The sequence below is a fragment of the Littorina saxatilis genome, linkage group LG14 (genome assembly GCF_037325665.1).
Source record: "Littorina saxatilis isolate snail1 linkage group LG14, US_GU_Lsax_2.0, whole genome shotgun sequence".
NCBI lineage: Eukaryota > Metazoa > Mollusca > Gastropoda > Littorinimorpha > Littorinidae > Littorina > Littorina saxatilis.
Window position 1 is genome coordinate 29485411 of NC_090258.1, and position 16321 is coordinate 29501731.

Below are 16321 nucleotides of genomic sequence, written 5' to 3' on the forward strand. Positions count from 1 at the left end.
GAAACTCTCCTGATGGGAGAATCTTGCACGGAAAACACGCACAGACGTCAAGAAACTCTCCTGATGGGAGAATCCTGCACGGAAAACACGCACAGACGTCAAGAAACTCTCCTGATGGGAGAATCCTGCACGGAAAACACGCACAGACGTCAAGAAACTCTCCTGATGGGAGAATCCTGCACGGAAAACACACACAGACGTCAAGAAACGCTCCTGATGGGAGAATCCTGCACGGAAAACACGCACAGACGTCAAGAAACTCTCCTGATGGGAGAATCCTGCATGGAAAACACGCACAGACGTCAAGAAACTCTCCTGGTGGAAAAATCCTGCATGCAAAAGACGCAAAGAGACGTAAAAACCTATCCTGGTGGCATACTTTTGCATGCACAAGACTCGCAGACAGCGATAAACGCTCCTGATAGCTTGATTATGTGTGCAACAGACGCTAAGAGACGCCTAGAAGCACTCCCGATGGTAGAACCCTGCATGGAAAGGCGTAGAGACTTCAAGAAACATTCCGGATGGCAGACTCGTGCATGGAAAAGACTCACATACGCCAAGAAACGTTCATGATGGCGGAATCCTGTGTTGTGCTTTTTTCCTGTCAGATGTGTTTCATGTGCTAAAAGAGTGCAACCACAAACCAGCCGCAAAATTGGGGACAACAAGCCAAGTATTTTGGCCATAGACTGTATTATGTGCGGTGGCTATAAGACATAGATCAACGGGTAAGTTTTCTTAAGGCAATTTTTTCCTCGTAATTTGTGTGTTCAATGGTAATATCCAGAAAATCTTATAAAACAAAGTGTGTGTTCTTTGAAAGGTGCATTTTGTTCTGGAAACTCAAATGTGTCCAGGCCGACTACTATTTATTTGCTTAAAGAAGGTGAAGACTGGAGTATTTGAAAACGAAGAAATGTTGAAAGGGCAAGACTTTCATTCTAGGCATAGTGCAATGTATCTATAGGTAAGTATTAACAAAAATCACATGCCTAAGTTTGACAACTTGTTTAATGTTTTGGACCAATAAACGGTCATTAAATTGTTATGTTCTGCAGATTGAATGGTATATTAGTCGAAATGAATCATATTTTCTTAAGTAATTATGATTTATAGACAAAAATGTGTATGTCGAAAATGTATGCCATAAAGAGTTCCCAGTATTACATGAGTGCACACACACTGATTTATACTGATTGGAACTCATGAACGTTCATCAGCATGAGAGACTCTCCTTCATCTGAAAAAAGTAACTTATACTCCATGAATCCCCCTCTCTCCCTCTTCCACGTGTGAGTTATCATTTGGCTCTTGTTTACATTGATGTTGGTTTTGTGTAAAACGTTTTCAATGCAAAAGGGATGTATTGACTGGTGCAAGTTAGACAAATTATAAGTGTTTGATAACTTTAACTTTGTGAATTATGTATACAATGAAAATGAGAGAAAGCATTAAAACAACAAAAAGGGCATACTGATTTGATAGGTGAATGTTGCGTATAATCAGAAAGTCAGAGTGTACAAAGGCGAGAATGGTTTCTTAAATAACAATAAAAACATGAAAATAGAACTGTCGTCGATTGTATTTGAACTATGTACACAAGTATTGTTTAGACAACATTTTGTTTAAAGGTACCGCTCTTACCACGTTCATCAATGCATATGTCGTGCCGAATTCACGTAATTCCCGATTCCGCGTAATGGGCAACATTTTTGCCCATTTCGCGTAATCGGCAAAACGCTGCCCAATACGTGAAATCGGCAGCGTTTTGCCGAAATCGCGTAAAGGCTTCTAAAATTTGCCCATTTTGCGAAATCGGCAGCCACTTTTTGGTTTTAAAGTTCTCAAATGCCTGGGATATCATCACACTTAGACAACTAGATACTCGAATGGATAGATATTGCAATAATCGATAAGTTATGGCAAGATATTGCAGAAAGTGTAGTTTTCGTGCATTTCCGGAGTTATGCTCGACACAGACCAACATAGACCATACAAAACATAGTAGGGAGGTAAAGCAATGTTAATGCAATGTTCTGGTGACACAAAAAGTAACAGACTGGCTGTCGCTTTTGCGAAATGGGCAAATTTTAGAAGCCTTTCCGCATTTTCGGCAAAACGCTGCCGATTTCACGTAATGGGCAGCATTTTGCCGATAACGCGAAATGGGCAAAAATGCTGCCGATTCCGCGAATTCGGCAATTCCGTGAATTCGGCACGACACATATAATTATGTCCAGGTTTTATGTATGAGGAGGAGGTTTCTTCCACTTCAACTCACAACAAACACCAACAGCATGGTGTCTCCTATGCAGTGTGTGACTATTTGGGCCAATGTATGTCACAGGTTAATAATTGGTTACCACTAATTGTTGATGAACATGTAACCGAGTGCCGTAACACTACGATCACCTCGGGAGGCGAAGTGCAATCAAACAGGATTGAAAATGTTAGGGCCAATTTCTTAGCCCTATAAAAAACTGTTATGCAAACCCGAAGGTTTCCATGAACATACAGACAATCGGAAATCACCAGACCCCATCACAAACAGAATTCCACAATCCACCGGTGTTGACTTAAAGGCCAACAACTCGGGTGCAGAGTCTGCTGTGAAAGGAGCGGTAGCCTCCCCTGTCACAATCGCCCCCGTTTGAATGAACTTCGTCCCGAAGTTTCGAACCGGGGGACCACTGTCCACCCCAAGTTCGCAGAATGAGAACTGCACGAAAATGTTCAGTGGTCATATTATGCCATTACCTGAACATATCATGCCGAGTCTCATCCTGCTCGCAGCGCCTGCGATTGTGAGAGGGGAGGCTACCGCTCCTTTCACAGCAGACTCTGCACCCGAGTTGTTGGCCTTTAAGTCAACACCGGTGGATTGTGGAATTCTGTATACTATGTGTCGAAAAACGTGGCCTTTACAATTCGAGAAAACGAATCCAACAAAAATAAAGAGAAATGCCAGAAATCATGACACAGATGCCATATGTGGCATACAAATAGTTTATTTGCCTTCGTCGGAAGCATATCTACAAAACAGTGTATTTACCTTCGCTGAAAAAAAACTTCTCTCAAAAACCAATCTTTATCAACGCGTAAAATTAGTGCAAGACCATCACAAGCTTGAATACAAACGCGCAGAAATGATATGCTGCCGAGTCATGGGAGATTATAGATGACACCAACACTAGAAGACACATAGCTGCAGTTTGAAGAATTTTGGAAATAACTCAGTCGAGTGTTTATGAGTTGGGGAAGAGTTGCTTTTCCTTGGAAAAACGGAGGCAAACTACACGTGACATTGTTGTCCAATCACTAGCGTTTGGTGTGTGTTCACGCGTGATCAGCGATATGTGCACTGAGACGCGATCACATCGGCAATGTTGAGGCGTGATTAACCATTCAGTCAAGCGATTGCTCTGAAACACGCCCGGTTCTCTTTGACTTTCTTTATCAAACAAGGGGAGAGAGAGAGAGAGAGAGAGAGAGAGAGAGAGAGAGAGAGAGAGAGAGAGAGAGAGAGAGAATACTACAAGGCTTGCTGTGTCGTATCAGATTTACACGAGTTGTTTTTTAAAATATTGAACTGCGAGCGAAAGCGAGCTGTTCACTATTTAAAAAAGCAACGAGTGTTAATCTGGTACGACACAGCAAGCCATGTAGTATTCTGTTTATCCTACATACTGTACTTACGTGTATTTTACTGAAAATGTCCTGCAGTCGAGGCAGCTAAATTGAAGACGCTTGTTTTGGAACCTCGATCTCTTCTAAAGCCTCGTGCAATCTATTACGTCAAAGCAAAGAAACGTCACTCTGAAAGTGTGGCGTGACGTGTTAGTTCTAAAGATTCATCGAGGGTAATTAGCGAGCGCAATTTTTGTTTCTATAATGACGTTTGTCTCGGTGACATTGGCATCATAAGCAGTGGAAAAACAGGTCCCTGCCAGACTTGCTTGACATGACCTCATTTACATGATATACACACGTGTGATTTGAACGATTATTATCTCACGGGTGTCTCTCTCACGTATGTAGGATAAAGAGAGATTCAGATTCAGATTCCAAACTTTAATACGAAGGGATAAAGGTTTTAGGCGATGCCTAATCTTCCAACCTTTATCAAACAATGTAAAAAAAAAAAATTCAAACAGAATGAGGCAGAGCGATGTTAAGATATCAAATAACCAAAGGGAAGTAATCGCTCTTAATGCATACGACATGTGTAATAGAGTAAGCGAGAGTTGTACGGAACCTTTTCTCCTGGCACCTGAGAGAATAACAAGCATTCAAAGTCGCTTGTTCATTTCAATGCTTGTTATTCTCTCAGGTGCCAGGAGAAAAGGTTCCGTACAACTCTCGCTTACTCTATTACACATGTCGTATGCATTAAGAGCGATTACTTCCCTTTGGTTATTTGATATAATGTAAAAAAAAAATTAAAAAGAGAGAGAGAGAGAGAGAGAGAGAGAGAGAGAGAGAGAGAGAGAGAGAGAGAGAGAGAGAGAGTGTTATAATAAGAAGATAGATAAGCTTGAGGCAAAATCTTTACTGGGGGGAAAGAAAGTCGCAAGGTGATGTCATAATCTCTCGCCTTTCAAAATGACGTCATTTACGTGTTGGCTTAAAACAGAAAACAGATCGGAGCTAATTCTCACCCTGCTCACTGGGATCAAAGTAATTCGCATGATTTCATTGCAACAGGTCGCCGACCACGTGTGGAGACACGCCGCTCGCCAATGATTGACCTACAAAGTCACGTGTAGTTTGTCCCAGTGTTTCCAAGAAAAAGCAGGTATTCCAAAACTCATGAAAACCTGACAGAGTTATTTCCGAACATTCTCTGTCCATCTAGTGAAAGCAGAACTGACACTTTCACATCAGCAAAACTATGAAAATACACAGTTACAAAACAATGCACAGATCTGACAAAAACACAGTTACAGAAACGTTTAGCTGCGTCTTATAAGACTATACACACTCCAAAAATATACATGAGACACTTTTAATTCAATGCAAGACAGTTAAGGTGACACTGACAACATGCCTCCATTTCCATAGCACATCACCGACGCAACATCTTTCGACTTTGTTCAAATGTAATTGTCAAAACGTCACAACTAATGACGCAAAATCGAAGCATCTCGCTGACACCTCAGTATTGTCCTTAAATCTGTTCCAACGCCAGCAGACGATGATTAAGAAGGAGAGAAGGTGACGTCGACAATAGTTGTACCCTCTGTTCGCATGCCTTCGGTAATTTTCCCTATCAGCATTGATTTGTTTGTTTGTGGTGATCTTCTGTTTCTGCCGAAACACTGGTCACGCTGTAGAAAAAAGAAGACAAACACAATTTGCTTTCATTCACTCATTCACACACACACACACACACACACACACACACACACACACACACACACACACACACACACACACACACACTAACACACTAACACACACACATACACACATACACATACACACACACACACATACACAAACATATACACACACATACACACATACACAAACATATACACACAAACACATACACACATACACACACACACTCACACACACACTAACACACACACACACACACACACACATACACACACACACACTAACACACACACACACATACACACTACCACACACACACTAACACACAGACACACTAACACACACCAACACACACACACACAATCACACACACATACACACACAGACTAACACACACACACACACTACCACACACACTAACACACACACACACTAACACACACCAACACACCCACACACACGCACACACACACTAACACACACACACACACACACACACACACACACACACACACACACACACACACACACACACACACACATAGAATGAGAAGCAATAACAGCCAGCCAGCCAACCAACTAACCAAACAGCCAGCCAATTAGAATTACCTTGTAACAAGAAAAGTTGTTGATGGACGTATCGCAGAGACGGATGCTACACCGAAGGGAAAGGTCGAGAGTCGTGTTGGGCACCTTGAGTACTCGGAGCATCAGGAACTCTGTTCCTCTCTCGACACCATCGAACAACATCACGCCTATAGGATGGATTGGACATCTGCACACATCATAAGATCATATGACAAAGAGCCGTAAACAGTACATCATCATCATATCATCATCACCATCACCATCACCATCACCATCACCATCATCATCATCATCAGGAGCAGCAGCAGCAACAACAACTCTGAGCATCAGATACATTGTGCCTCTCTCAACACCATTCAACAACAACAACAACAACAACAACAACAACAACAACAACAACAACAACAACAACAACAACAACAACAACAACAACGGCAACAGCAACACACAATCGAAAAAAAGCATCACGCCTTTAGGAAGGATTGGACATCTGCACACATCGTCATCTTGAACACACGGCCAGTACCGTGTAACTGGCCTTGACACGGAACGATCCAAGGGGGGCAATCTCAGTCATCTGAAAGAGGGAAATCCAAACGCAATCCGCCTTGTTCGATTTTATGGGCTTGGACGATAGAGAAAAATAAGAAAAGCAAAAGCTGGAGTCCAGTCTGGACGAAACTGCTATCAAGAACGCAGAATTGATTTTTTCTGAGGTTTTTATTTTAGCCGTAAGCGCCATTTCTCATTTCGAATTTCTCATAACTGCTGTTCACAATGCGGCCGCAGTGAAACCAACAAAGGGGCCTCACTCTGGAAGAGTTTCCTGCTCCGATAAACATGGCGCTTACGGCTAAAAAAAACTCAGAAAAAATCAATTCTGCGTTCTTGATAGCAGTTTCGTCCAGACTGGACTCCAGCTTTTGCTTTTCTTATTTTTCTCTATCGTCCAAGCCCATAAAATAGAACAAGGCGGATTGCGTTTGGATTTCCTCTTTCAGATGACTGAGATTGCCCCCCTTGGATCGTTCCGTGTCAAGGCCAGTTACACGGTACTGGCCGTGTGTTCAAGATGCACACATCGTAAGATCAAATTACAAAGTGCCGTAAGCGGTCTAACAATGAGAAAAGAAACAAGCAAATGGAAACAAAGCAAACACTCTCTCTCGCGCGCTCTCTCTCTCTCTCTCACACACACACACACATACACACACACACACACACACACATACACACACACACACACACACACACGCACGCACCCACACACGCACACACCCACTCCCCCCCCCCCCCACACCCACACCCACATATCACAGCATCTTTTAACGTCCAGCATCGTTTATAAGACCTCCACAATCTCAGTTAAACTATAATGCCCTTCAGAAGTGCCCATGCAACTATCATCATCACCTCAAACTAAAAAGTTTTTAAATCGTTTTGAAAACTAAAGCTACCAACACAACTGTCTTACCCGTTTCTAACCACCTCAGTATTGTTTTCACCATTCGTGGCAATGCATTTCTCCACTTTCATCTCGTCCACGTTATCTGAAAGATAAAAAAAAAAAAAAATCGTGGGCTATTTATCTTGAACTGATTAATCATCTGATTGCTTGCTTGCTTGATTTGTTAACTTGACTAACAGATTGCATGGTTTCTATCTAGCATCTTGGAGAGAGAGACAGAGAGAGACACAGAGATGGAGATTGGATTGGATTGTTTTGGGGTGAACATACATACAATAACATGACGATCTTTCCACACAAAAATCAGAGAGAGAGAGAGAGAGAGAGAGAGAGAGAGAGAGAGAGAGAGAGAGAGAGAGAGAGAGAGAGAGAGAGAGAGAGAGAGAGAGAGAGAGAGAGAGAGAGGGAAGGAGAGAGAGATAGAGAGTGAGAGAGAAAGGGGGGTGTGGGGGTGCGTAAACAACTTTCTCACAAAGGATCGTGTTTAGAGGAACTGTTAGTATAGCTTGTCCTTTTATAACAAACATTTAAATATTTTAACTTTGTTCATCTTACCACAGTCACTTCGTTGTTTAGATTTTTTAAAAACATTTAAACTACACGAGAAATACTTGTGGGGAAAAAAAGAAAGAAATTAATATAAAAAAAAGCAAAACGCTGAGAGATAACATAACAACGGAAAGGGAGAATGGACACTGTTCGGAAATAACTCTGTTGGATTTGTATTGGCTGTGAAAGAGTAAATACTCTTACCTTTATTGAGGCAAACTTTTATGTAACAATTAATATAATTTCAGTCATTAGCGAGGGGTGTGTCTAAAACACGTGGACAAGGAGAACGTGTGGAACGTTTGCCTCACTAAAAGCAAGAGAATTAAAATATGAGTTTTGGGAAGTACAGAAGAAGAGTGCTGGGCTCGTATGCAGGGGGCCGTTTGGGTGTTCAATGCTGTTCACCGACAAGTGCAGACGAGTCCGCCTGTATCAACCCATCGTGTTTATAGTTCTTGCCATGCTGGTGACAACATCGTTTCATACAAAACCTCGTTGTCTTGCAGACATAACAACAAAGAAGGGGAATTAAACTCACCGCTGTTTGGAATGTTGATGTCAAACTTGAACTCGACGTAGAACGGCCATTTGCTGGAGCCCGGCGGGACATAGGAGAACTGACTCGCCCCGATTTCTTTCAGATTCATTGAAATCTTCGGTCTGAATGCAATAAATATCAACAAAATGTCCACATTTGCCGTAAATTGAATTTTTGATTCGACTTAAATGCATGTAATCAATCTCTTTCTGAGGATGTATATCAAAAGATAGGAGATTCACCTTGATTGTGTATTTGAACTAGAGTTCTTTTAGTTTGTTCAAAAAGCACATGAAACTCCCATTTTATGCGAGTGATTTTGCAATAGTAGTCTTGAATTGTGTACCTAGAAAAATATGGCTGATCAAAGACAGGTGCTCAAACATGCATAACTATGTATTTTAAATTCTGATGTATAGCCTGCATTCAAGATAAAATCATTTTTATTGAGCGATGGTGGTCGAATGCTTTAGATACAACTATGAAGGAAATCGTTGCATGAAAAACCATCTTGGGTTTGGACACAGGCAGATCTCTCTGAAGGGTGTACCAGTGACTAAAAGCAACAGACTTGTTTCTCTGTTATTATAGCTATTACTCAGCTTTAAACCTGGGATTGCTCCTAAACCCAATATTATATATAAAATAAAGAGTAAAAAAAATCTGTCTGATGTATAAAAGTTTCACTTTTATGTTTGCACTTATTCTGGTAGGCAGTTTCATTTACGCCAGCGAGCAGAACTTTGAGAAAAGAAGAAAGAAAAAATCCCAAACAAAAAGACTGTCAACGTTCCAATTTGGAGAATAAAAAACAAGAAAGGTAAGTTCAAGAACGAATGTTTGTTATTGACAACACATTACGTCACATTCACGAACACACATACACACGCACGCACGCACGCACGCACACACACACACACACACACACACACACACACACACACACACACACACACACACACACACACTCAAATGGAAAGATATGTGATTGTAAACAGCACACACAAAAATAAACCAAAAACGACGGAAGAATTCCCACAAAAAATAAACAAGTCGCGTAAGGCGAAATTACTACATTTAGTCAAGCTGTGGAACTCACAGAATGAAAGTGAACGTAGTCCTCCGCTAGTGCAAAAGGCAGTAAAAGTGACGAGCCTGTTTGGCGCGGTAGCGGTTGCGCTGTGCTTCACAGCACGCTTTACTGTACCTCTCTTGGTTTTAACTTTCTGAGCGTGTTTTTAATCCAAACATATCATATCTATATGTTTTTGGAATCGGGAACCGACAAGGAATAAGATGAAAGTGTTTTTAAATTGATTTCGAAAATTTAATTTTGATCATAGTTTTTATATTTTTAATTTTCAGAGCTTGTTTTTAATCCAAATATAACATATTTATAGGTTTTTGGAATCAGGAAATGATGTAGAATAAGATGAACGTAAATTTGGATCGTTTTATAAAATGTTTTTTTTTTTACAATTTTCAGATTTTTAATGACAAAAGTCATCAATTAATTTTTAAGCCACCAAGCTGAAATGCAATACCGAAGTCCGGCCTTCGTCGAATATTGCTTGGCCAAAATTTCAATCAATTTGATTGAAAAATGAGGGTGTGACAGTGCCGCCTCAACTTTTACAAAAATCCGGATATGACGTCATCAAAGACATTTATCGAAAAAATGAAAAAATATCCGGGGATATCATTCCCAGGAACTCTCATGTAAAATTTCATAAAGATCGGTCCAGTAGTTTAGTCTGAATCGCTCTACACACACACGCGCACAGACAGACAGACAGACACACAGACACACACACACACACACACACACACACACACACACACACACGCACGCACGCACACACACACACATACACACACACATACACCACGACCCTCGTCTCGATTCCCCCTCTACGTTTAAACATTTAGTCAAAACTTGACTAAATGTAAAACAAAACTTGACTAAATGTAAAAATAAAGAAGATACTGACGGTGGATAATTAGGAGCAACACAGCTGACAGTGATGGCAGTGTCGGTAGGATAACGTCCCAGTCTGCTGTAATACACGTAGATCTGGCGTGTGTACGTCCTCCCTTCTGCCTGAAAATAAAGAGATAGACAGAGAGTTTTGAATCTCAAAGTACAGAAAAAAATTCCGTTTAAGACGAAAAAATCAGGATACGTTTAAGACGAAAGAATCAGTATCAGTTTAAGGCGAAGAAATCAGAACCCATCAAGATGACGAAGCCAACTCTCAGAAGAAGAATCTCAAGGTACCTACCGTCCGGTGGAAAATATTATGCACAACACAAAATCTCTCCAAGCTTTTACATATCCTAGTTTCCACTTGGGTGTGTGTGTGTGTGTGTGTGTGTGCGTGCGTGCGTGTGTACGTGCGTGCGTTTGTGTGTGTGTGTATGTATGTGTTCGTGTGTGTGTGTGCGTGTGTGTGTGTGTGTGTGTGTGTGTGTGTGTGTGTGTGTGTGTGTATGTATGTGTTCCTGTGTGTGTGCCTGCGTGAGAGCGTGTATGTCTGTGTGTGCGAGCATGCATGTGCGTGTTTCTGTCTCTCTCTGCTTATTTGTGTTCCTGTGCTTGCGTTCGTGCGTTCGTGCGTGCGTGTGTGTTTTCATTACTTTTAAGTGTTACTTGTCTACTTACTTTTTTTTTTCTTTTTTTTTCTTTAGGAGATCAGACATTGTTAATCACACATGTGCGTGCGTTTTTTTTTGTTTGTTTTTTTATATCGGAAGTTTTTTTATTTTTTTTATTTTTTTTAATTATAATTTTAAGTTATTATTGTTTTCCTTCAGTCTTATCACTCTTTCTCTCAGCTTCACACTCAATGGACAGTAAACAGATCATGGACAATTTTTTTTATTTTTTTTTTATTTACATTTACCCTCTCTCTCTCTCTAGTTGGGCGCACGCGTGAATATGTGTTTGTGTGAATGTAAAGGGCACATTGTAAGATTAAGCCTATGGCCTAAAATGTCTACCCTTTATGTGAATAAAATGTTCTAAGTCTAAGTCTAAGTCTCTCTCTCTCTCTCTCTCCTCTCTCTCTCTCTCTTTCTCACACTTGTCTACACAACATCTCTCTCTCTCTCTCTCTCTCTCTCTCTCTCTCTCCTCTCTCTCTCTCTCTTTCTCACACTTGTCCACACAACATCTCTCTCTCTCTCTCTCTCTCTCTCTCTCTCTCTCTCTCTCTCTCTCTCTCTCTCTCTCTCTCTCTCACTTGTCTACTTACCGTTTGTTTCACTAGAGTAGCATTGCCGTCGCAAGGATCATCGGTGTGTAGAAACTCCCTGGCAAACCCTTGCCACCCTCGTTTGCCATACCGCGCGCTCGTCGGATTGAATGTTGCCACTGGCAACAACTGAAAAAATAAAACAGATGTACAGTGCACAGAGCCAGCAGGCTTAATTCTTGAAATCCGTCCAAGAACACAGTCTTCTTTTAAAACGTGGAAGTATCCACTTTAGAAGAACTTGCTTGATATGAAATCAGTTGAGTAAAGCAGTCTTCACATAAAACACAACCCATTCTCTTTTAGCGAACACGCTTAAAAAAGAAATCCGTTTAAGACAAGGAATCAGGATAGTTTAAGACGAAAGAATCAGCATCCATTAAAGATGAAGAAATCAGGATAGATTTAAGATGAAAAAAATCAGTATCCATTTAAGGTGAAAGAATCAGAATCCATTTAAGACAAAGAAATTAGGATACGTTTAAAACAAAAGGATCAGTAAATACGGTTAAAACGAAGAAATCAGGATACATTTAAGACGAAAGAATCAGTATACGTATAAGACGAATAAATCATCTGAATGGAACTGCACGATATAATTACAGACACTATAAGATGTTTCATGGGTTGTTGACAGACCAGCTTTTTTGTCGGTCCTCGGGGGGCATATCGACTTTTGTTTCATATTTATTCGGCCTTGGTCAATAAATATGAAACAAAAGACGATATGCTCCCCCTCGGACCGACAAAAAAGCTGGTCTGTCAACAAACCACCAAACATCGTTTTTGTCATCATTTTGGTAGTGAGAAAATAAGTGCACAATCAACCCAGGGAGCCATGCTTTGAAACACGGGTTCCGTGCTGATAACCACACGAGTCCCGGTTTGATAACCACTGGCAATCAAAGCTGGCGTGTGAAAGCAACTTTCTGTGTTTTTGAGTTCATTAAATGTTGGGATGAATATGTCAGGTTTGAGGATACACAGTTCTGTAGGTTCATCTCGGTATTCCACCCCCTCGGCTTTCTGTTGTAAATATTAAGCTGAGTGATCGAATGTGGAAGCTACGTTTGGTCAAGGTCACAGAAGATTTGCGTCGTGCAGCGAAGGAAAGAATCGCGATCTTGTTTCCGATTCAGTACCTCTTTGTTTTTCATTAGACCTGTCATTCTGCTTGCTCGGCTTTGTTAGATGTTTGCATATCTTGTTGCTATTTTCTTTGCTTTTATTATTGTTTCTTATTTGTGCTTCGTTTATCGATACAACGTCTTGTGCACGGGTCAAAATGTGCATGTCAGGGGTCGTTTTACTTGAACTTGACGTTCGTGTTTCTCCGAACGTCTGTGTATCGAAACACGGATACACGCATTCCATGACTCTGTAAGAAGATACAACATATCGCTAGGTTTCATTTGTTTTTGATGAATGTATGACCTTTCATGAAGTCGGTTTTTTTGGTTTACTTTTGCCAGTTTGCCAGTTCGTTTTTGGAACTTTGCAAAGCAGTGTCGTGTCGTCTGTTTAGGTCTGGGGAAACACCAATGAAAAGAGCCGAAGAATCCCCGATCGTTTCTATTGGGTTTGCCTTTGATTATCCATGTATAAACTGCTTCCTGCAACTATGGTAACCGGGGATTTATTGCCTGGGGAACATGAGATGTGTGACCCTCCACCACAGAATGAGTCGCATATCACCTTTGCATGATTTCATATTTTACATTTTCCTACAGAGTTTTTTATGCTCTATCCAGTGGCGAAAACCGTTTTAGAAAAGAGCAAAAACTGGTTGAGTTATAAGCCTGTGACTAAGGTGACCCTCACACTGTTACCAGACACTCCCCGGACTTATATTAAGCCTAGCGCAGAACCGCTCGAGGTGACATGCGACTCATTTCGTGGTGGAGGGTCACATTTATTTCCCACGTGCTTGTGAATGAAAACTCGTGAAAATGATGACAAATCTACTTACCGGACAAGAAGACACAGACATTTCTGGTATAGTAATATCCTTGAATGCGGCTTCACTGTAGCCGTATGGTAAAATATTCACCGCCATCTTGTCGTAGGTACAGTCGACAAAAACTGTAGACAACATGGACACAGAGAACAACACAATCATCTATATTGGTTAAAGAATGAACGTTTTATAAAAATACAATACAAGGTATCTACAAGCAGCTCGGCCATCGGTTTTTAAAGTGAATGAACACGATACACAATAGACTCATAATCCTGAAAGGATGAGTTGAAAATTAATCTCTGTTATAGTTTCCTTTCTCAAAAGATGGTAGAGAAGCAGATAAAGGGTTTATTGAAATATTGACATAATTGAGCACAACGATCTACTTGTAAAAATGACCTGTTGCATATAATATTCTGTGATTGAAAAACAAATTCAGTTCTGTACCTTTCATGCATACTAAAGAATTGGTCTAGCCTCAAGATACACTAGTCACGAATGAGCTGAGATTGAAAAAAACATAACACAACGAACATGTTGAAGAATAAAAAGAAAAAGCCAAAGCCGAAGCCGAAGTAGAAGCAGAAGCAGAAGCAGAAGCAGAAGCAGAAGCAGAAGAAGAAGCAGAAGAAGAAGAAGAAGAAGCAGAAGAAGAAGAAGAAGAAGAAGAAGCAGAAGAAGAAGAAGAAGCAGAAGAAGAAGAAGAAGAAGAAGAAGAAGAAGCAGAAGAAGAAGAAGAAGAAGCAGAAGAAGAAGCAGAAGAAGAAGAAGAAGAAGAAGAAGAAGAAGAAGAAGAAGAAGAAGAAGCAGAAGCAGAAGCAGAAGAAGCAGAAGAAGCAGCAGAAGAAGCAGCAGAAGCAGAAGCAGAAGCAGAAGAAGAAGCAGAAGAAGAAGCAGAAGAAGAAGCAGAAGAAGAAGCAGAAGCAGAAGCAGAAGAAGAAGCAGAAGAAGCAGAAGAAGAAGCAGAAGAAGAAGAAGAAGAAGAAGAAGAAGAAGAAAGTAAAACAACAAAAGCAACAACAACGACAAAAACAACATAACAGAAAACGAGAAAAACAACACATCTGCTTTCCTATTTTCCATTCGACTCCTAACAACGTTTATCATACCAAAAAAAACACCACAGTTTTAAAATTACAAGTAACATAGTCATAGGAGACCACATACCCATTTTGTGTTCACATCGGTCACCATAGTAACCATCAGGACATGCGCAGGCAGGTACAATGCCTTCATTATAGCATTCTCCCCTCAAACATCGGCTGTCGGAGGGGCATTGAGCTTTCACTGGAAATAAGAAAGAACAAATGAAAACGGAAATTCGGAAAAGAAAAATCTCAACAGAATGTAAATGCAGTCACACTCGTTCCACAATTCTGATTAAAAGACATGCTTTTCGTGTAGTGTAGCATAAGGCAGTGTACGAGTAGTGTATGCTCATAGCTTTTGTGTCAACCAGCTTAATGTACCTATTCTTTTATTTACCTCTTTGGGTTTTTAATGAACGCTCGCTTGTCTTGCCTTACCGTTACACCAGCATAAAATAAGTACATACAAAACAGTACTATTCGCTTGCTTCAGCACACCGCAGGCCGACCTTACCAGCGGTACATTTACACGTGTTGGTGACGTCATGGCAGGAACAACGAATTAACTTCCACACACACAACAAAACAACTTGCTTGCCTTCAGTACGCTGCTGACCGACCACGCCAACTTTCCACCACACTTGTGGGAGACACCGTTAAGTGATGTTAACACGGCCGATTTCCAACGAACTTCCAACCAAATGTCATCACGTATAAGTCGCTCAACAGTTGCTGAGGCGAGACAGTGGCCATTTTGACAGTCCCAGCAATTTAGCAGCGCTTCTCAAGCCTATGTGCAGAAAGTCTCCAGGCAACTTCAACTGTGGGTTAAAATTAATGCTGTCCACACTTGAGAAATTCACAACCAACTTTGTTTGAACAAAAGTTGCCCGAAAGTCGGTTATAAATAGGTTGAAATTCAGCTAACACTTTACTAGAACAACACAAGAAATTCCTCTGAGGTAGGAAAAACACCCCCGTCAAAGGGAAATAACCTTCTCAGTTGGTGGCAGTGACCGAGTGAGAATGGTTATTTCCCTTTGACCATTAAGATGTCCCTCTATAAGTCCTTGTATAATTTTAATCCACCAATAACTCCCTAACCGTGTGTTTGACTGGTCCCAAATTTTGTAAGGACCGTCACAGGAATGTATAGAACCTGTTCACCAAGTTTGGTGACGATCGGTCCGTTCATTCTTGAGATCTATATGCGAACACAAACAAACAAACAAACACATCGACCGAATCCTATACACACCAATAACTCCCTAACCGTGTGTTTGACTGGTCCAAATTTTTGTAAGGACCGTCTCAGGAATGTATAGAACCTGTTCACCAAGTTTGGTGACGATCGGTCCGTTCATTCTTGAGATCTATATGCGAACACAAACAAACAAACAAACACATCGACCGAATCCTATACACACCAATAACTCCCTAACCGTGTGTTTGACTGGTCCAAATTTTTGTAAGGACCGTCTCAGGAATGTATAGAACCTGTTCACCAAGTTTGATGACGATCGGTCC

General features: G+C 40.9%; 1 protein-coding gene across 1 annotated transcript; it reads right to left on the bottom strand.

Moving 5' to 3' along the window:
* Window positions 1–4484: 4484 nt before the first annotated feature.
* Window positions 4485–14989, bottom strand: LOC138947522 (uncharacterized). Its single transcript, XM_070319010.1, has 8 exons — window positions 14874–14989; window positions 13716–13828; window positions 11747–11875; window positions 10484–10593; window positions 8493–8614; window positions 7409–7484; window positions 5956–6121; window positions 4485–5330 (listed from the first exon to the last, which is right to left on the bottom strand). Exons 1-8 carry the CDS (start codon window positions 14875–14877, stop codon window positions 5202–5204), a joined length of 849 nt encoding a protein of 282 aa, XP_070175111.1. The 5' UTR covers window positions 14878–14989; the 3' UTR covers window positions 4485–5201.
* Between the last annotated feature and the right edge of the window lie 1332 nt (window positions 14990–16321).